The 22,647-nt window shown below is 40.4% G+C and overlaps 1 protein-coding gene across 1 annotated transcript in view; it reads right to left on the minus strand.

Moving 5' to 3' along the window:
* Positions 1-1,666: 1,666 nt before the first annotated feature.
* The window catches only part of LOC134748279 (phosphofurin acidic cluster sorting protein 2), a 153,453-nt gene continuing 132,472 nt past the window's right edge, over positions 1,667-22,647 (minus strand). The window contains exons 3-19 of the mRNA XM_063683013.1: positions 21,876-21,969; positions 19,640-19,799; positions 18,751-18,890; positions 16,629-16,769; positions 12,607-12,732; positions 11,833-11,986; positions 9,818-9,886; positions 8,317-8,444; positions 7,927-8,076; positions 7,548-7,744; positions 6,558-6,697; positions 6,032-6,173; positions 5,669-5,783; positions 5,055-5,219; positions 3,554-3,683; positions 3,112-3,234; positions 1,667-2,821 (exon numbers count right to left, since the gene is read on the minus strand). Coding sequence (XP_063539083.1) covers positions 2,697-2,821; positions 3,112-3,234; positions 3,554-3,683; positions 5,055-5,219; positions 5,669-5,783; positions 6,032-6,173; positions 6,558-6,697; positions 7,548-7,744; positions 7,927-8,076; positions 8,317-8,444; positions 9,818-9,886; positions 11,833-11,986; positions 12,607-12,732; positions 16,629-16,769; positions 18,751-18,890; positions 19,640-19,799; positions 21,876-21,969 — 2,299 coding nt within the window. The 3' untranslated portion in view covers positions 1,667-2,696. The remainder of the gene's footprint in view (positions 2,822-3,111; positions 3,235-3,553; positions 3,684-5,054; positions 5,220-5,668; positions 5,784-6,031; positions 6,174-6,557; positions 6,698-7,547; positions 7,745-7,926; positions 8,077-8,316; positions 8,445-9,817; positions 9,887-11,832; positions 11,987-12,606; positions 12,733-16,628; positions 16,770-18,750; positions 18,891-19,639; positions 19,800-21,875; positions 21,970-22,647) is intronic.

The raw sequence follows: 22,647 nt of genomic DNA on the forward strand, positions 1-22,647 counted from the left end.
TTTTTTGTTAGGGAATTGTAATTAGTTATTAAATTCATAAAAAGATATGAAATTATGTTGTTACAATAGGTACACTGCCATGTCAAAACCATTTGTAGGCACACAACATTGGGAACAAATCAAATTATTTCATTAAATATTTTTAATTTGTGTTTTTTTTTAAGTAGTCACACAATTCAGTCATTTCATTGTAGTTTGATTGGGTTGCCAATGCATTTAAGTGCTGTTATAGGAAATAATATCACTGCCTGTATGTTTGTGTTTTCTTACAGTATTAAAATGTAATCTTTTCGAGCTACTTTCACTATGAATCTACTTTAGGACAATGGTTACTATGACTTCTAAAGTAATCAGTTCCAATATTTAAATATTGAGTAATAAACTTGCTATTTGAAATGTACTATAGTTTTTTGACACATATCGGCTATAATTAGGTAGTACATTAGAAAAAGAAATGAAAACGTAAGGCAGAAATGAGTAAAACAGCTTTGAAAGATCAAAAAGAAACTATTTTAAATGAAGAAGTATGCTCAAAATCAATATTTTAATCCTTAAGAAATGTTTGCTTTCACTACTTATAAGACAACTAGATTGATGAAGAACAGTAAACAATACTGACATATGGTGATGACAATGTAGTCACAGTAATACGACTTAATATAGCGAATATTGAGCGTAGCAAGTGCTCTAAAAATTGTGGCTAGGGTGAATTGGAGTCAGTTTACAGTTTAATATAGGGGGATCAAGAATATCTGATGTCTTATTGTAAAATTGGATTGTTCTTATTCTTACGCCTTACATACACTAACGGACTACAACGATTAATTACTTACAGAAAGCGTACGACTATTGGCAAAACTATTGTCCAATTTATTTTAGATACTTACGAAAATTAGTTTCTTCCAAATATTTTATTTACGCCTATTAATTTTGTAGTACACCTAAGACTATGTAGTTAAACAGTTAAATTGAGTAACATGTAATATAGAGACATTTTACGTGTTGTTTGTTAATTTACTTAGAATCTTTAAAATTTGGACATGGTCTTTCAAGGAACATATGTGATGTTACATATATAATACCTTACTGTGTAGGTAGTAAGGTTGAATTTCTTTTATTGATTTTAAAATAATGTTCTTTGCTCTAATTAACTTTGTAGAAGCTTTTACTTCAAAATCTAGATAATATTGATTCTTAATTTGGCACGTTTTTCGTATTGCTTAAAAAGCTAAATACTATTTACCTAGGCAATGCAAACAAAATATTTGGGAAACTAATTCTCAGATAATTTAAAACTAACCCTTTGTTCGCTTTTATACATTAGCTCGGAGTCATATCTGAATGTACTTAAAAGTACCTGCATTCATAACTTATTGACGCGTAAGTCAAAAACTGCGTAATTTCAATCTTGCTACAAGTATTCAATCTTAGTTTACTAGTCACTTTAACAAAGTACCTATGCATCACGACCTACGACCTGGCTATATAGAGAAACGATCAAAATCCCTTTATATTTTCCTGAAACTTGTGTAAACATGGCTGACTTTCGACAACATAGCCGCAAGTAAGAACTACACATCTCTAACCTACAAGAAAGTACAGTTAACCTATGATATCATTCTACAGTCGTTGCTACAGGACATCACCCGTCCCCTTGGGGTTTCTACCTCCTAAAACTAGCCGTATCACCATGAAATAAAGTCCAAATTGGCTCGGAATCATCAAAAGGGAGGCAGAAAACTTCAAGGAAACCGAGATATGATTTTTGCTATAATAAACTTTAAAATAAAAGCGTTAGAGCGTAAGATTACATGCGGAAGATACTGGTGTTCTAGCAATCTATTTGTATAAAAAATTCTATGCATCAATCGGTACAAAAGTTAAAAATATACAAAAAAATGTCTGGCGATCGCCGTCGCCATTTTTTAAACTGCATTTTTTAAACGAATCACAGATAATAAAACGAGCGCACTCAACAGCACGAACCTACAATGATATGTGCCGACAGATACTCCGAAATTCGGTTTTTCTAATCTGATACATAACCTAGCTTACTTTACATACATTATGGAAATGTCACGAACCCTTCATCAACTTGATACATATTGAGTATGCGAATACCTAGTTTTTATAACATTAAACATACAACTAATGAATGACTATGAATGAATAGTTAACGTGATTTTGAGCGTTTATTATGTAACTTGAATACCTATACGATAAACATTGAAGTCGAAGCATGCATACAGTTGACTACAAATCTAATAACAAACAGTAAACCCTATTCAAGCTACACAACAAAAGCTTTCTACGCGCTAATAAAATCATGGCAGCTCGATAGCGTAATATTACTGACTGCAAAATAACCAACGTATTTTTTTAAATCTTTAATACTAAAAATCGATACGTTCGAAAAGTTTAAGAGCCTCATTAGAAAGCCGTCGGCAACCCTACGAGTGTGCCGTTTAAAAATGGACGCGTTCTAAATTTGAACTCGTCTAACAAGCTCGGCGCTTTTGTTATTAGTGGCCAGCATTCACCGATTGCGGCGTTTGCACTTTTCAAAATGGCCGCGTTCTAAATTGGAACTCGTCAAACCAGCTCGGCGATTATACGTGGCCGGCCGGGGTCGCCCTCTAGTGCCAGAGCGAGGAAGCCAGAGAGTGGATGACACCGAGTTTGGTTCGGAGCCAATTCTAGGTCTCCGGCGGCGCGAGCGGCGCGCCGCAGGTCGCCACGGGGAACGTTTTCACGTGCGTCTGCCACTGTGTCGACAGTTGGAAGAATTTTACGCCGTTCCATTCTGTGCCGTCGATGTACACTGTGGAATAACGAAAAACCATTATTGATTTGTAGTAGTAGTAGTAAATCACTTTATTGTACAAAACAAAAATTGATAACATGAAATTCATATAAATTTAGGTACAAAGGCGATTTGTTTGTTCTTAATAAATAAAATTAAAATAAAATTAAATATTAAAGGTAAACTAAAACTCAATAAGTATATTACCCAGACAATTTGTGTCTGAGTGTCTCGACAATCTGATGTATTCGTAAACAGGGGGAGACTAGATAAACTAGTAAAACCCTTAAAAAAAATTAGGCCTGTACCTTTGAGCGGCAAATTGTGTGAGCCTTTAGCAGAGCATATGAGTCGCGCGACGCCGTCGACAGTCTGCGCCCGGCCCGGCTCCGCTTCGCCAGTCTTTTCTTTCTTCTTGCCTAACCGCATAACTGAAAAAAATATAAAAAATCACATTACACATGCACAATGTAAAATAAATTTTAACTGTTCAACCAACGGCGGTAATGGAAAAAACAAGTAACGATGAGCGACGTTTTTCTTGAGCGAGTCATTTCTTTCAGAAAAAATATACTTTTAGTCAGCGATCAACACTAATATACAAGTACGTTTTTGGGTGAGAAAAAAGTCGATCGTTACTTGCTTAATTGCAGGTCGCACAGCTCCCTTAGGATAGGTAAGAAACTCAAATAAGTACACGAAGACCTTGAGGCCAGTGATCGTTTCTATCGTAATAATTGATAAACTTACTCTTTTGTTTCTTCTCCTTGGTGAGATAGGTGATGCAGAGGTGCGCGTTCTGCCGCGTCACGTGCAGCGCTCTGAACGACGCCTTCACTGTCACCTTGCCGTCTGCGCCCTCGGTTGCCCGGCCTGGGACCTAGAAACATAAATGTCACTTCAAAATGAGGACACCTACGACAAAGTGATGAAATAACATATATGAGCCGCCCTCCTCCAGCTGTACACACATAACACTCACCAGCCAGTAGTCGAGCTGTAGCTCGAGCGGCTCGCGCGCGAGGAGGGGCGGCTGCAAGTCGAGGGGCGCGGGCGTGGCGGGGGGTGAAGGGCGGGCGGGCGGGGAGCCACCCTCCTCCAGCTGTACACACACAACACTCACCAGCCAGTAGTCGAGCTGTAGCTCGAGCGGCTCGCGCGCGAGGAGGGGCGGCTGCAGGTCGAGGGGCGCGGGCGTGGCAGGGGGAGAAGGGCGGGCGGGCGGGGAGCCACCCTCCTCCAGCTGTACACACACAACACTCACCAGCCAGTAGTCGAGCTGTAGCTCGAGCGGCTCGCGCGCGAGGAGGGGCGGCTGCAGGTCGAGGGGCGCGGGCGTGGCAGGGGGAGAAGGGCGGGCGGGCGGGGAGCCACCCTCCTCCAGCTGTACACACACAACACTCACCAGCCAGTAGTCGAGCTGTAGCTCGAGCGGCTCGCGCGCGAGGAGGGGCGGCTGCAGGTCGAGGGGCGCGGGCGTGGCAGGGGGAGAAGGGCGGGCGGGCGGGGAGCCACCCTCCTCCAGCTGTACACACACAACACTCACCAGCCAGTAGTCGAGCTGTAGCTCGAGCGGCTCGCGCGCGAGGAGGGGCGGCTGCAGGTCGAGGGGCGCGGGCGTGGCAGGGGGAGAAGGGCGGGCGGGCGGGGAGCCACCCTCCTCCAGCTGTACACACACAACACTCACCAGCCAGTAGTCGAGCTGTAGCTCGAGCGGCTCGCGCGCGAGGAGGGGCGGCTGCAGGTCGAGGGGCGCGGGCGTGGCGGGGGGAGAAGGGCGGGCGGGCGGGGAGCCACCCTCCTCCAGCTGTACACACACAACACTCACCAGCCAGTAGTCGAGCTGTAGCTCGAGCGGCTCGCGCGCGAGGAGGGGCGGCTGCAGGTCGAGGGGCGCGGGCGTGGCAGGGGGAGAAGGGCGGGCGGGCGGGGAGCCACCCTCCTCCAGCTGTACACACACAACACTCACCAGCCAGTAGTCGAGCTGTAGCTCGAGCGGCTCGCGCGCGAGGAGGGGCGGCTGCAGGTCGAGGGGCGCGGGCGTGGCAGGGGGAGAAGGGCGGGCGGGCGGGGAGCCACCCTCCTCCAGCTGTACACACACAACACTCACCAGCCAGTAGTCGAGCTGTAGCTCGAGCGGCTCGCGCGCGAGGAGGGGCGGCTGCAGGTCGAGGGGCGCGGGCGTGGCAGGGGGAGAAGGGCGGGCGGGCGGGGAGCCACCCTCCTCCAGCTGTACACACACAACACTCACCAGCCAGTAGTCGAGCTGTAGCTCGAGCGGCTCGCGCGCGAGGAGGGGCGGCTGCAGGTCGAGGGGCGCGGGCGTGGCGGGGGGAGAAGGGCGGGCGGGCGGGGAGCCGCCCTCCTCCAGCTCCAGGGACGACACGCCGCCTTCGCTGCAGCCCACGCGGACTTCCTGGAAACGAAAGAAGTTTAAATATTAGGTCTACTCCATATTAAGGTACAAACATAGTGGACGCACGGCTTGTGACGTCTCATCCAAGTTAAACAAATTAAATGCGAACGTGGGCGAGTGGCTTGAGGCCTCAGTGCACGCTGCAAAAAATATTTGGAAGCTTGAGGTCACGTTATACGCCCAATCGGACGCATTAAATTAAATTAAATAATCATTTATTTTCAGTCATGGCCCATAGAAGTGTTAGTAACAAAAAACTTAAATACTAATGTTAAACAGTACAATTAATTAAAACCTACCATGCAAATCAATATACTTAGAGCTAGGACTAGGACAATACAATACCCACTCGCTGGACGCTCGCCACTGAGATCGTATGCTTATATTATCTTTTAGAAAGTCATTCCTTCTATTTCGGAGTATTTATATGTTATGGTCATACTACTTACAGCGATAAACGGCACGAATGTTTGACTGGCATCCTCATCTCCCGAACGCTCTCTGTAGGCTACCATGGCTTCGCCAATGGGAACGTTGTTTACAGGCCCAATGCTGTTGAGGTACCTGTGATACACCATTATTAATTAATTTTTATTAGTACTAACCATCATATTCACGAGTATACCTTTCATTTTTGCTTGCCACGACATTTCAAAGACATGTAAGCTGATCACTCCTCGCAGCGCGACAAAATTGACTATAAATACACGAGTCAAACCGTGTTTTAAATGACTACAAATACACGAGTCAAACCGTAGTAGGTAGAAGTCCAACTACCAACAGTTGTTCTTTTATGTTTTGTCCCCATTTACCTAGCTATCCTAGAGGACATCTCGGTCTGGTCGGGCAGGCTGCCCTCGGCGGCGCGGTCGCAGCACGCGGCCCACGCGTCGCCGAACAGCGCGCCGTACGCCGTGTCCGTGGCTGCCAAGTGTCTGGCCACCGTTACACCACCTGTATCACGGATTACAATCTCCTTTAACACAACCAGAGAAGGTCCTTAACATTGTGGGTCTACGATCTGGTTAAGATCACTGGGAAGCATTGAATGAAAGTCGAGGCAAATTGTCGGGGCAGGTCGCTCTCCTATTGATCCCGACAAATTTAATTTTTATAAAAAACTATAAAGTTTGCTGTTTCTTTATCTGCTTTCCGTACAGCTGAACATCTCGGCCACGAAATGCACGCTCGCCCATGCGCTCGTTGGTTAAAACGAATCTATTTCGTTCGTCGTCAGCATCAAGCATTTACTTGGAGTGTGTGTAACGTTCCTTGGTTCTCGGGGAACACTTACTTCTGAAATGAAAAATGTCGACTAAAAAGAAGAAGAAAGCTTACCGATAGGCACGATGTAGAACCGTATCGGTGGCGCGTCGTGTAGACGGCGCGCCGCCAGCTCGGCGTGCGCGCGCAGCGCCGCCGCCGCCGCGCCGTCGCCGCCCGCCACCACCACGCGGATGCAGCCGCGCCGTCCGCTCCTGGACGCAGGAAATGTATGCTTACTACTGGCATAGAGTAACTTATACTAGAGCGGTACTGTCATAGTAAATTTTGTAACCCCAGTAAATTCACTGTCATCTGTCTTATATATTTATTTTTAGTTTTAAAGTGTGTCACTTTAAAACTAAAAATAAATATTTTTAAAAATACGATAAAATGTATTTAGATATGGATAAATGATTTTTTTTTATTTGCATTAATTATTTTTATGATTTTGACCCATGTTCTTTCACTGATATGCGTTAAAATTGTTAAATAACAAACGAAACCGTCAACGCCATCTATACGACAGTTGGCCAAAGCTATTAGCACCCTCTGAACGAGAATCAAATTTTCTTGATTTTCGAGGCACGTTTTTTCCTTAGACTGTATCCATCTATTACGGAGTTATATCTATCTTTGCTACTGGGAAACTTCACGCAACAACAAAATATCCTTTAGAAATATCCACCACGATTGCAGTCAAATTAGTTTGACGACTGTCACCGGTAAAACAATCGTCTGAACATCGCAATCGCATACAGCGCCTGCAGTATTAGTTGCGCATCGGGAGCGTCAGATCAGACGCAGGGGTGACGATGGTAGAAACGCACACGGCATGAAGCGCATAGCCCACGCCGGACGTAGCGACCTTCCTCCCGAGCAACACTATACAACCTTACTCCCTGCTTCCCAGCCCGTGCATACGGCGCCTGTAGTAGCGGTATTGCGTCGAGAGCGTAAGATGCAGTGGTGACAATCGTCGGGACACCCAAAGCGTGAAGCGCGTTAACCACGCCAGGCGTGTAATCCTCCCAGGATATCATATCAATATACTAATATACTCACTGCTTCCCAGCCCTCGCATACAATGCCTGCAGGAGCGGTCTTGCGTCCGGAGCATGGGGTGCGGGGGTAACGATCGTGGGCACGCCCAGGGCGTGCAGCGCGCTGGCCGCGCCGGGCGGGGCGACGGCCACGCACTCCGGGAGGGGCGCATCGTCACCGAGAAGACGGCTGATTTGCTCGAGCATTGTACGTCGAGGCTGAAAAAGAAGAACTTATTATAAAAACTATGGGTTGAGTAACTGCCCAAAGCAGTTTTTTAAACGCGGCAGATGGAGGTTTTAAGAGAACGTGGGGAAAACAATTTTTCAATCACTTCTTTGCCGCCGAGAGATCTTGATTCGCAATCAGAAGTAGATATTAAGACGAGAGTAGTAAGTACCTCTTGCGTGGTAGGACTCTGTACAGGCAGCTCATGTGCCGAAAGTGGTCGATCTGACGCAGCCAACGAGTTCTTCTTACGCGTAGCACTAGCCGGCGTGAGGTTGCCTCCGCTCGTCGCACTCCGGAAGAGGCGGGAACGCTTGTCCTCCTGCAATAAAACATTGAGGTTAGAGGGAGCATTTTTATGAGGCATTTTCCGCGGAAAATGCCTCATAAAAAACTTGATATTTTTAACATGCTGTATCCTGTAAGTGGTTGCCATAAGCGCCAACCAATGAAAACGTGTAGGTATTTAAAATGGTATTCGTTTTATCAATGAATGATAATTTACTGACAAAAACTAATATATAGGTAATTTATGTTACTTCGATGTTCTACTAACCTGTACCTTGGTCTCATTAGGGGGTGAACTGGAAACTGAAGCGCCAGAAACAGGCGCATCAGCTGTTATATCACCATCACTGTTTCCTTCGCTGCCTCTTTCATCGCCCACCGAGCTTCGAATCGCCTCCGATTCTACACATAACGTTTATGATCAGACATTAACAACACTCGCTTGGATTTTAGATAGGAACAAAATGTAGATTGAAACATCGTTGAAATCTCAAGGAATTAACAATTTTGTTATACTTGTTAAATTAAAAAGTGCTAAATAAAAGCGGAAAATTTACAGGTTTTATAAACAACTCAAAAATTCAAAACAAAACACATGCTCGTGCTAAATATTATTGAACAGTTTGGAATAGAAACTGAGTTTAGTGCGAATAATCCGTTTGTAAACCAAACTGATGAAAATAGAAGCAGAATGAGTGTAGTGAGGAAAATAGACAAAGACAAAAGCTTTCTAATAGGTAAACTCAACGAAAAATTAAGTAAATTTGATTTATTTCTTTAAACTGTTAAATTTAACAAATCGGCCTTAGTCCCGTTTCGTTAAAACATACTATTATCTAGTCCGATTGTTACAATTCAATTGACATTTTATTACTCAACAAAACATGATGAGTGGCAGAAGAAAGGGGCCTTTGCTCAGCAGTGGCACACAAAGTAGGCTATAAAAACAATTTAAATGCATATCTTCATCTTTATAATTGTAAAAACCAGACTATAGTTCAAATTTTAAAAACGAGATCCAAATGGTTGACAACGATCTCACACTACCGATTCAATAACACCGATCTTTTAAGGTTATGGCCACTTACAAGTACGCCTTCAGTAAAATAACTGACATCAGCAATTGGCGCAAACGCGCACTTATGCTGGTTGTTTAGGAAAAAAAGTTTTTTTATTAAAAGAAGGAATTTAAAATTACGCAACAGGCTCAGTGGTCCCACACTAGGCTAGACCTGTTTCGTGGTGACCGGTGACCGCTCTACAGTTACAGTTACAAAAAGAATCCAAGTTTCTGTCAAAAACAGCAGAACAGATAGTGCCAACCCCAAAGATCCGCTACGCGATAATGCACCGTGCGCGTTGCCGTTAGGGTCCAGTTTTCCTGTGAGCAACGACGGTGAGGCGCTCGCTAAGCTGAACTTACTACGTGTAAGGATCAAGCTGCCTTACACGTGGGCTTTAAAGTTCAATTTAGAGATGCGTCTCCCTCCACTGGCGTCTCTCGAGCGTCGGCGTCTAGTCAACTCTGTAGCTGCTGCTCGACGCAACGTTGACGCAACTGCGCAGCGACACCATTTTCTAAGTGGACGCTAAGACGCTAATGTGAGATGAGGACGCTAGTGTGGGGTGGCGGCCTTACCTGTGAACGAAACGGTGGCAAGGCGCTCGCTAAGCTGTTTTGTTACCGATCCGATGTGTTTTGTTTAGATTGTGTCAACCACAAGGATCAAGCGATAATGCACCACCGTACGCGTTGGCGTCAGGGTCCAGTTTACCTGTGAGCGGGACGGTACCGGCGAGGCGCTCGCTGAGCTGCGTGGAGGCGAGGCTCGCGTGCCGGCTCACTGCGCATGCCAGACGTGCGTGTGAGATGGACGTATGGTATGATAGTTAAGTGTTTTCCGACCTATTTATCTATACCTGAGTCTACCATTTTATATATTTTTTAATATTGAAACAATTCCAAAAGTCGTGCGGTTTGGCCTTATTTTCTTAAGTACTTTCAGCCGTCATTCCTAAAATCAGTACCAATACGCGATCGACGGTACTCTCGACCGATACGCGATACTAACGTAGGAGGAAATTAACTCTAAGTACGTTCAATGTACGTTCTTTGCCGATTGGCCGCTATTATTTGCTAGTTACTAAGTCACAAATAAGCATATAAGTTTAAACAAAGTTCTTATTAATTTGTTTATACTGTGCACATGTTTAACTATATGTTAAATTAAACAAAATTAGTTTCGTGAACAAGTATAGCAATTTAGTTAGATTAACCTGAAATCTATTAAATTAAACACATACCTATTTAATTGTTTAATTTGTTTATAAATAAGTATAAAATAAACGAAATATTATGCCACATACGCATAACATTTCGTTTATTTGCTTAATAATTTTGTTGATTGATTGATTGATAATTTATTTAGTTATCAACTGATGTGCGACCATAACGTTAATTTGTTTTATTTTGTTTATAAATGAATGTGAAACAGTTATTATGACATTAACCGTGCTCGTATCATGTATGTTAGTCCATCTCACGCTCACATGCTAAAACACTATGCACACAGCGTTACAAACAAAACAATGTATAATATTCAACGTAATATGTAAATGTATGTATATTATGTATGATTGCTCTATGACTATTGCAATGCAAATCATAATTAAATGTAAGCTTCAAACTGCACTGTCATGTGTGCCATAAATGCTCAGGCTAAATAATTGATATTTACGACTTTAAAAATGTATGATTAGGGCGTCCACTCTGGCTGACGCCGGTGCACGGTCCAGTCGTACGTCGCGTCCACGCCAGTTAGCAACGCTCATAATACTTTTCGTTAAGAGCCCATCAACGTGCTCACTAGCGCCACTGCTAAATAATTGTGATTATTTTAAATTAACAATAAATATTCAAAAAAGGGGGCCGCTACGTACTGTATTTTGTATTTAGGTACCTTTTGAATACTATAATTAAGCGAGGTTTAGACTAGGAAGAACTTGCATGCAATTTACGTTACATTGCTGACTAGTAAGGTAAACTGCATTCAAAATGTTTATCAGATACCGCAATGTAATGAGAATTGCATGCATATTCTTGCTAGTCTAAACCTCACTTTATAATAGTTTTAACGTTGCTGGATTAGTCAATCTATGCGTCCAAAGTTAAAACGGCCGTTTTGTTTCGAGTTCATAGATCGACGAATCCAGCAACTTTTTTGAATATCTATCGTTAATTTTAAATAATAGCAATTATTTAGCAGTGGCGCTAGTGAGCATGTTGATGGGCTCTTAACCCGCTCACCCGCTCCGTGCAACCGCGCCAGCTAGCGGACGCCCTTTATGTTTACTTGGCTCCTGGACTAATAATATTTTCGGGACAAAAGCGAGACACAAATTGCAATGTTCGCACAAAAAAAAAACAAAGTTTGTCTATGTCGTCTCTCGAATGCAGTTTTATTTTGATACTTTTAAATATTGTACTTAACGAATAAAATTTAAAGTTGGCAGCTGAGACAATGGAATTTTCAAAATTACATTTAACAGAAGCACCCATAAATGCATTGGGTTTCAGAAGTATGTATAAAAATCTGGCAATTTGAAGTGCAAACATGCATCGTATTTTTTTTTTCGATCATAGTTTTACACGACATTTTTTAGACAAAAATTTGAGATTGGCAAAAAAAAATGTTTTATGCACTGCAAGTACCACCATTTTATATCCGTTTTATTATTAGACCAGGAGCCGTAACAAACAAAACCAAACACAAAACGAGCAGTCAAATACCATTGGAATGCCTGTGGTGGTCCTGATTGGCCAAGCTCCTCGAGCTGCTGAAGAACGGCCGCAGCGAGGGCTTGGGCGTGGAGCCGATGCTGATGGTGTCCATCTGGTCGGGGCCCGAGTCCTCGCCCTCGCCGCACGATAACGACTCTAATTCCTGTTCAATGAGGTAGAAATTAGCTTCCACCTTTCTGGCCTCGCCAGCCAAATGCGAGAAAATAAATGAGTGAATGCCTCAGTATTTGCAAGTATTTGTTAGCGCACGATGTGGCTGACAAGATGCTGGAAAATATGATCAGCCATAAACGCTCTAAAGATAGCTTATACAACGTATACTTACTTATAAGTCAACGCAAGGTAAATAGTGGACTTAAAAGTGACGATCATCATTTAATCTTATATTGCATCCGCATCCAGATCGAACGAATGCGTCGCTAGCCATATGCAAATTCAACTGCCTGCTAAACCTACGCTACGCGGATTAGCGGTTAGCGACCCATTGTCCAGATCTGGGGGGCTACCGCGAACAAATCTTCCACTCCAGTGGTAGGAATGGAGATAGGCTTTCATCGAATTTCTATGTTTTTCTTATGGGGTCTTTTTGCTATTTTTTTAATGTTCGGACTGACAGTTTGTCCGGCTAAGCATTCACTCCGCCTAACGGTGCCAAAGGATTGGATGATTAGGAGTTTGCTTCAAGCTTGAGAGGGCTTGGCATCTCTTTTATACCAGCATAAGAGGTGAACTATCTCCCTGGCCTCAAAGTCCAGCTGTTACCTGGAAGAGTTCATCTATGTCCCTCTGCGCATGATGCGTATCTCTTGCCGCGCCGCGTTCACCCATTTCATCTGGTACTCTGAACCGCCGCAACAGCGCGGCGAACTTTTGCTTCAAGTTGCGTTGCTGTAATACGTAAAAGACATTGGTTGCAACATGTAACGTACAATGGGTGTAACATGCGTGCATGAAGAGGTATACAGGGTGTGCTATGAAACGGTTTTTTCATGTCATCAATCAGTTTATTCACTTTTAATATCGACATTACTAACATCTTAAGTTATAATATTGTCTTCGGTTACCGCGATAGTTACTCATGAAATAAAACTATGAAAACGGATTATATCGCGTATATTGAATTTATAATACATCCCGACGTTTCGAACTCTTTACAGCGTTCGTGGTCAACGGGTGACTGAGGAAAAATTACAAAGTGCAAAAATACCCACATACTAAAATAATGAACAATCATAGACTACAAACTTTAAGGCTGGTTGTACATGCAAAACCGGTTCATAAGGCTAGTTATACACTATAATTATTTTTCAAGTAAAGATATATATATATATATATACGCGATAAAAACTATGCCGGCTCCAACCCTACACCACGGACCCGAGAAGATTTAATTCCCTCCTAAATTGTAGGAGGGTATCCCAATATGGGACCGGCAACAAACTCGGCGGGACACATCTTTTCAAAACATCAGAATGTCCAGCATCATCCAACACTAAGGTCTCACAGTCTATGTCTCGCTTGCTCCTTTATCAGATGGACTACAGGATCCCAAGCTGGTGGTAGAGAAAAGCCATCTTCCCTATTAAAGTTTGGATATTTCTTAATCTCAATGGCCTCGCGCAGCATTCTGGGTATGTAACGCTTCTCCTTGGCATGAACCAGAGGCTTATCAAACTTGATTGAGTGATTGGCTTTATCCATGACATGCTCACAGACAGCAGACCTAGGTCGACGGTGCTTGACATCAGCTATGTGTTCCTTCACCCGAGTGGAAATGCTCCGTTTCGTCTGCCCGACATATGATAGGCCACACTCACAGTCCAGCCTGTACACTCCTGCAGTCTGTCTGTAAAATGTAATACCCCTCTACAGACTGCAGGAGTGTAGTTTTCTCTACCACCAGCTTGGGATCCTGTAGTCCATCTGATAAAGGAGCAAGCGAGACATAGACTGTGAGACCTTAGTGTTGGATGATGCTGGACATTCTGATGTTTTGAAAAGATGTGTCCCGCCGAGTTTGTTGCCGGTCCCATATTGGGATACCCTCCTACAATTTAGGAGGGAATTAAATCTTCTCGGGTCCGTGGTGTAGGGTTGGAGCCGGCATAGTTTTTATCGCGTATATATATATATATATCTTTACTTGAAAAATAATTATAGTGTATCACTAGCCTTATGAACCGATTTTGCATGTACAACCAGCCTTAAAGTTTGTAGTCTATGATTGTTCATTATTTTAGTATGTGGGTATTTTTGCACTTTGTAATTTTTCCTCAGTCACCCGTTGACCACGAACGCTGTAAAGAGTTCGAAACGTCGGGATGCATTATAAATTCAATATACGCGATATAATCCGTTTTCATAGCTTTATTTCATCTTAAGTTATCTTCACTGTTTTACACGAAATAGGACGCATGGAAAACCCATTTACACAATGTAAATAACAAAGGTATCTAAAGAGAATGATTAATTGGATATTTATAGTAATGAAAACTACATAGAATAATTTCGTAAAACCCATACTCATACTACTTAGTGAATTTGTGTTAAATATAATCGGATAATTACTGCATAATACATATAATAATCAATAATATATAATGTATGTTGTGTAACTTGGAATTTGTTCGTTACACAATGAAATACCTTTAATCAGTGTCCGATTTTTTTTTACTAATTTAAATTTAAGGCAAATATCGTCGTTTCGTTTTGGATTTCGAGTAACATTAATGTATAATAAAAACCATATCAAGAAATATTTTCAATCACATTTAAAATGAGATAAAATAGGCACATAGAAGCATGGGATTACAATTCAGTATTTATGCGAAAAACATTTCAAAATAACACCTCGGAGAAACACACACACATACACACGAAAGATTCCTTTCCAAAAACTATAATTTTACACTGCCTTGTTTTGTTTACCAGTTTACAAAATAATTTCAATATTTAATTTTGAGATCCACGAAATATCTTACAAACCCTATATGAATATCAGATTTTATGCCTAATATGGAATGAATTTTAGAAAAAATATATTTTGTACGTTTTTCTCAAAAAAAGTTTACCTCCATGATGCGCTTGCAACAACTGATGAGTATTTTTAATCTTTACCCAAACCTTTATCTAATCTAGTAGATAAGCTACCAAGTGTGAAAACATTACGGCGACGTCATAATGCCTTGACTCTTAAATCCCGATAAGAAAGATCTACAGAAGATATCCTAAAAATATTTAGGATATTTCTTGCCATTAGCCTGAGATAGATTAATAATTTTAAAGATCACTTTATATGTAAACGCAAGAATACCTCATCTGCTCTCGCTACATTGGTGCAGTGAGAGCAGGCTCCGATCAAACGCAAACAAAGCTTACCAGAATCAGTTGCAAAAGAAGGAAAATAAACAAGAATGGTTCTCAATTACGAATGATCGATAATTTAATTTGAAATTCTACGATTGTTAATAAAATGTCCAACAGAATTAGATACAGCTTTAGATTACTTTTAGAATTACTGGTATGAATTTTTCGAAGGACATGTGCACAATGACAAAAATATTAACACTTGCACACAGGTCAACTAAATTATGTATTGTGTGTGCTTGTATTTCTGTTTCTGTGTATTTTTTTTTACTTTATGGTGCACAATAAAGAGTATTTACTTACTTACTTACTTATGTGGTCATTTTAATAATCTTTTTTTGAAACCCTACTCTAACCACCCCAGCTTCTCCACGACCTTCTAGCTTCTAGCAAAGTCTTCAGGTTGCTAGCTGCCTCCTTCAGTGTGCACGGATTCCCTAGGTATTTGCTCCTATATACTTCTACCTGTTTACAGTCTAGGAGAATATGTTTTGTTGTTTCTTCTTCTTCCATGCACGCTCTGCACAAGGGGCTGTCAGTTTTACCCATATTATGTAGGTGTTCGTTTAGTGTGTTATGTGCTGTTATTTCAAATATTGTAGGTAAATAATTAAATAAAATTTAATTTCTACCAAAAAACTACAAAATGCACTAACAAAAGCCCAAACTAAATAATACTATAAAAATAAATAGAGAATTCTTTATCAGTACAGAAATAAGACCGGTTTCCTTAAATAAAATTAATATAAGACTATGTCCATGCACAACAAACTTCACAAGTAAAGCTAGTAAAAGTAAACAAATTGCAAGCTTAGTAAAGGCACATGCTACGTAATTAAATATCAAAGCGATACAATAACTCTTAAACATGTAATTAATTTCAATATTTTTTTAAATCTAGAACCGAGCTTTAAATACGTAACTCACTAAAGTAAGAACGCTAACTACAAAGAATTTAGTATATTAAACTGCCATTTCCTATTTCTATCGCACGTGCATAATTAATTCAGAGCCCGGAATTTTCGCGGCAAAACAAAACTGTCGCAATCTTGCTAGAGTTAGACACTATTTTTTATCGATATTGAGTTGGGTAATGGAAGAAAAAACTGTTCCATCAATTTAAAAAAATATTTAATAAGTAAATTTATAACATCGATAAAAAAATGTTTCTGGCACTGGCCTGTGCCAGCCGATGACACCGCTATTGCTGTCAATATAATTACGCGCGTGCGATAGAAATAGGACATGGCGGGTGAATGTATGTAATTATTTACGCTTAGCGTCCTTACTTTAGTATGTATACATTTCAAAGAATTATTGACCACTTCGATGATGATACTTTTGAATCTACGTGCTAAATTGAAACAAAGCAAAGTTATCTCTATTGTTATAGCAGCAAGGCCCAATCTCGCGCTCACCGCGAGCTTGCCGCGGCTGCCCTTGCGCTTGGCGGCCGCATTCTCCAGCTCACTGTCGCTGTCTCTGTCCGCCTTGGAGCGCATATAGCTCTGTCTCTCTCGCTCGCGCTCCATGAAGCTCAAGTCTCGTGAGCGCGACAGCTGCGTGCAAGCAACGGCTATGTTACGGCTAAGCTAAGCGATAAAAATTTAGAGATGCCCCGAATAGTGGTTTTGGCCGAATATTCGGCACGTCTCTCGGCCAAAGCGCCAAATATTCGGCATGACATGCGAACATTTTGAGTCACAATTATTATGAAAACTGTTTTTGTTAAACAGAATTAATGAATGTACACTCACCTGCAATAATGTTACTCTTCGAAGGTCCAAAAATATGTGACACGCTTTTATGGCTATGATCGTGTCAGATATTGCGGCCTTCGTTGTGTAATATATTATTGCAGGTGACTGTACATAGTTAGTCAATCAAATCAGACCCATAATAAAAATAAAATATTTTGTTATCAACAAATGCTCACAAAAGGTTCTTCGTATTTAACAACTTTCCAAGAATACATTTTAAATATCAAATATACATCCATACCCAGTTTTTGGTTATTTTTATTGTGTTATTTTTCTTTTTAGGTAAGTGCAACAGATATTCGGTATCCGGCCGAATAGTAGGCAACATTTGGTGAATACCGAATATTCGGCAAAGGCAAAGTGGCCGATTAGGACGAATACCGAATATTTGCCGAATATTCGTGGCATCTCTAGATAAAATGCTTTAAAGTTATACACATTGCGTTCAATTTTGATAAAAAAATATATACAGCATTGTTAAAGTACCTAGGTACAAAATTTAGCAGAATAAATAATTTGTTAGGCAATAATCATGCGTTAAAAATATCTTAGTATATCCTTAATAAAAGATTAAAAATATATCTTCTTCTACCCGTAATAAAAAAAAAAAATCCTCTTATTTGCTAAGAAAAGTTAAATTTACTTGTTAATCATAAATATCATGCAATTGTAATTATATTTCAATTCCAAGTTATTACTAGAATACCAAAATTTTATTTCGATATCGATAAACAATTTAAAAATATTATAACTATGATGAATCAATCATAGTTATACAAATCTCACCTTCATAAATTTCATCCTTAAAAATCTAACTCACATTTTCTCAAAATCCTACACACATACATTTAAAATAAAATGCGTAGATAAACCGATTTATCCGAAACACAAAAAATCTCACTCACAAATAGGACTTAGAAACCTTTATTTTAGACTTTGTAACCAGCTTGTATGAAAAACAAGCTTGGATCTTGACTGAAATCAATTGTCTGTATTAGCAGAATGGATAAGTCCATCCAATTTATGTGTGCGTGCGGCCTTTGGCTGATTGTTGCACATTATAAGCGCGCACGCACTTATTTGAATTGAAATATGGTTACGCGCATGAGAACTGAGAACATACCTACACGCATACATTTATACACGCAACTACGATAAGTTAAACTGTAAACCCGAATTCCTCAAGATATACTTAAATTGGTATTCAACGGAAGTAGCTAAAATTCAAACGATTTTATCATAATTTTCACAATTGAAAGACAGTTAAATAAAATTATACCTAGTCCTAACAATGTTTTAACTAAACTTCACTTATTACCGCTCTTGCCGCTTCTATTGATAATACAACTCAATACAATACCTAAATATCCGACTGCCCTATCATGGCATCTGTCAGTCGCCACGAGCTAAACCCCAAGATGCCCATTACTTACTCGTAATTACCTAGAACAGCTCTTCGTTTGAATCGAGCCCACCTTGACAAAAAAAAATCGGGATCTATAAAACTTAATACGTCCCCATGCCATTTCGGTAAACCAGAATTAACTTAGTGTATTAGGATAGGATAACCTTAAAGTTGGTTGCACCAAACAGTTGCTGAGTGACGTTGATGTCCGTCGATTGTGGTTGGTGCAACTGACCCTTATAAAACAAAGTACGTCCCCTTGTAATCTCGGTACGCCCCCCAAGGACGCCTTCAATGGTTGAACACACGTCTAGATTTACGTAGGATAGAATTACACTCTACGAGCTAGAGTTACTTTAGTGTAGAATAGATTACCTTAGTGTAGGATAGGTCTGCCTTGTTGAACGTGAGCTGCCGGTGCGTCCTGCGCCGCGCCGGCGCGCCGTACGTCATCTCGTCTGCTTCCTCCACGGAGCTGAACTCGCCCTCTTCCTCTTCGTCTGAGTAGCCTCGTTCTGGAATAGTCCATTAGATGGTTAATGTGCGATACAAATTTAAGCATAGTGACCTAATATATGTATGTATACTGTGCAGTCACTGGCTGTTCAAAGTATATGTGTAGGCGTAGGCTTCCGTTGCGGGTCGCCAATGTCGCCATACGTCAGGATTGCGGGCATGGATTGCGGGCATGGCGGGGGGACTTGGCGAATGTCAGTTTTTTAGAAACCTCAACCAACCACTAGGAGCTAGCTAAAAGTTTGGAGTTGTGCATAGGAGAGGGAAGGTTATGCAGTAGCTACAGCATATGGCGGCAGTAGCTACAGCATATGGCGAGTTAAGGGGATTAGTGGCCCACGTAACGTTTTGGAATAAGGAATTTAATGAGCGGTTTTATACTTTATCGTGATAATGGTAAATGTAAATCGTGGAGGATATCGTCCACGTTAGTACACATTTAGGTCCTTTATTGTAACGATAAATCGTGTCGTGATTTTTGGAGAATGAACCGTACAGGAAGTCTCAGCATCTTAGACTCTTGTCAGGATATTCAATTTTTTCATACGGCAACCCTACTTCCGTCCAGTCTTCCTTGAAGAGCGCTTTTGGTTTAAGCGTTGTGCCGTTTCGATCGCTCTCCTCCCAGCGACCAAGAGATTTTATCCTTATTTACATTTGATGGCAAAAACACGGAGCCGGATATAGAGACAAATATTTTGTAGATCTCTAAACCAGAAGCATATTCTGTTAGGTAAGTAAAACTTGCCAGTGATGAGCATGTTGTTGTTGTTCTTAGTGTCGTGGTCGACGGGCGTGGACGCCAGGCCGGTGATGGATAGTCTGGCGACGGGCTGGCCTGCAGCGGCGCCACCTTTACAGCCAACTCCAGTTAGTTCTAGTTCCATGTCCATGGAGCGCTGCAGCACCTGGAACGTAGAAAAAGTCAAATCAATAATGATAATAATCGTTTAAGACGGGACTTACGCAAAAATTGAAGTTTGTATTATGTATGTTCACTCATTTTAATCATAGGCCTTGAAAAAGATTCACGCGGAAATACACTATTATTTGGGCAGACTCCAACCAAAACACACTTAAAGATCGCACAATTGAAAAAGATCACAAAAAATTGCTCGCGATCGCCTAATTTAAACTGTTTATTTCATAAAACGATTTGAGAAAGATTACAAATTCAAACAAAACTCTCCATTCTTATTTAGATATTTAATAAAGATTCGTCCTCCTAAGACCCAGAGGGCAATTTTGGCGCTTATGAATTTGGAATTTTCTTTTATTTCTATATGAGTTCAAAACTCGAATTTAATTTGTACCTGTACAAGTACACGGGGACTTGCGAGGTTAACAGAAGGACGAATTTGATGACAAACTCAACCATGATGAGCCATCTGACTTTACGTAAAATATAAGTATGAGTCACTGATTAGTAGGTATATAGAACAGTCAACAACCGACCCTGGCCATGTACTTAGGCTTGAATAAAGGAAACACAAATTGCATCTGTTAAAAGCAAATGAAACGTTTTGTTAATTGCCTCCAATAACACACATTACACCGGGCTTGCACCGACCGGCATGGTAGCTGTGAATGTTCGGACTGATGCTAATTGGGATTTTAGGGTACACATGTTTTATATTATATTGTACATACATTAAAAAGTGTATACGTTCTGTACATAACTATACTGTAGTTTTACCACGTAATTACTTTTGACATAACATACATAAAAAACAGGTTGGGTAGGAGGAGGAAATGAGATTCCGGCACCATATCTATTTCTGTAATACTATAGCCAAACATATTTATCCTGTCGTACCTTCCACTGAGCCTATCATGATCCAAAATGCATACACGATGAAAGTATAAAATTGTGGATAACTCTTTTGAGTAGGTTTTGCCACGGCGGTAAATAATGTAACATGCATTACTATTACGAACTCTTCTTAAAAGAGTTATAAGAATATTCTTCTATAATTTAAACTTAGGTCGGTAAAAGCGGTCGGTGCATACCCTCATAATTAAGGCAGACCTTTACGTACGAATAATCATTTTTAATTTAGGCAAATTAGTTTCTCCATATAATTATATGCATGAAATGTAACATACAAATGTTTACTTTTTATATCAAATTACACGGTTCCGAATTAATGTATAGTACCTAAAAAGAAACAAAATATTCGGTTCATAGTTTTAATAATCATTAATCAATCCAAAAAATATTAAATCTTGTACAAAAATAAACGGGCTATCCAGGCTAACTTTTTATAAAATCTGTTTATATTTCCAAGTCACATGTAAATTTATTGAAACTCATAAGATAAACATTATGGTCCTAAGTTGGTCGAAATAAATGATTTTATTATTATTTATTTATTGTTATATCTTTAAATCCAAGAAAACACGACTCTGGGCTCAAGGCAGCCTCATAAATACAAATATACAAGGACATTAATATTTACGAGATGAAAAAACGGACGGGTTTATATTTACCAAGCACGGATGAGACGAATGTGCCATTTTAAGTGCAACAGATTATACAACACAAGACAAAAAAACTGGGAAAAAAATATATGTCGCTTCTTATGTAGTCTTCGCCCACCGATATATTTAGTTGGTAGGTACTGTAAACTTGTTTTATATTGCCACCGTGCCAAACAATGGCTTGGCTTGCGAAAACAGTGATAATAATGGGAGAAAAACCAAGGTTATTTAAAATTTGATATAGCCACCTGTTTGGTAGTAAATCAGAATCATTACGTTTTTAATCAAGGCATATTTTATATTTGAGTCTTTCGGTACTTATTTCGCTGGCTTGGTGTGAATATTTATTATCTATGTTCGAATGCATAGGTAATAGATTAAGTATAATTTCGAAACATATGTATTTCATACGAGTTTGTCTTGAAACTTGGCATAACTATAGTTAGTTATTATCCTGTATTAGCTTATAAACTATGCTATAGGTAAAGATACATTTTACATACCTGATCCATCCTAATAACTCCCTCGGCGAGCGTCTTGTATCCTAAAATGGTGCGGTTCTTGTATTTCTTGCGTCTCTGTAGCATTATCTGCAACCTGCAACGACAAAAATGTAGGTATTAGCATAAAATGAAGGCTTTTACCTAAAGAAGCCTTCATTTTACCGAAGGTCGATTTCAAGGGAAGAGACCTTTTAATTTTTTTTTATCAGGCCACCGTGACAAACCTGCATTTATTTCAGTTTGCTCAGTAAATTTATAGTATCAAATAATCAATAAACTATTTGACAGTAACAAAAACAGAAGGTTAAGGCAAGCGATAATGCTTTTTCAAATTGTCATAGTAGAATTAATTATGAAAACATACAGTCAGTATTAGAACTAGCTAAGCGGGTGTTCATAATGCCCTGCACATTGTACAAGAGCAAACGGTGTTATTATATTAAAAACAAAATGGTATTAAGTTCATTTTCAACATCTCTGCCCGCTGCTACTTCTGGTGCTGCCTGTACAACGAAAAATAGATAAAGAAAATGTATGATTTTAAAATTGATAACATTTGAAAAGTCAAATGTTTCATTTCCATTCTTTGTCTGTTGTAAAAATTTGTTAAACAACTGCATTCCGTTAGTGCCAATTGTCTGTACGAAAGACGATCATCTCTTTCAATGGTAGATGAGTTTATGGCATTGATTACCTACCTGCCTACCTATGTCTAATATGTCTATGTACCTACTAACATCTAGTTTTTATTTAATGTAAATAGACTTAATAG

This window comes from Cydia strobilella, chromosome 16 (assembly GCF_947568885.1).
Source record: "Cydia strobilella chromosome 16, ilCydStro3.1, whole genome shotgun sequence".
Lineage (NCBI taxonomy): Eukaryota > Metazoa > Arthropoda > Insecta > Lepidoptera > Tortricidae > Cydia > Cydia strobilella.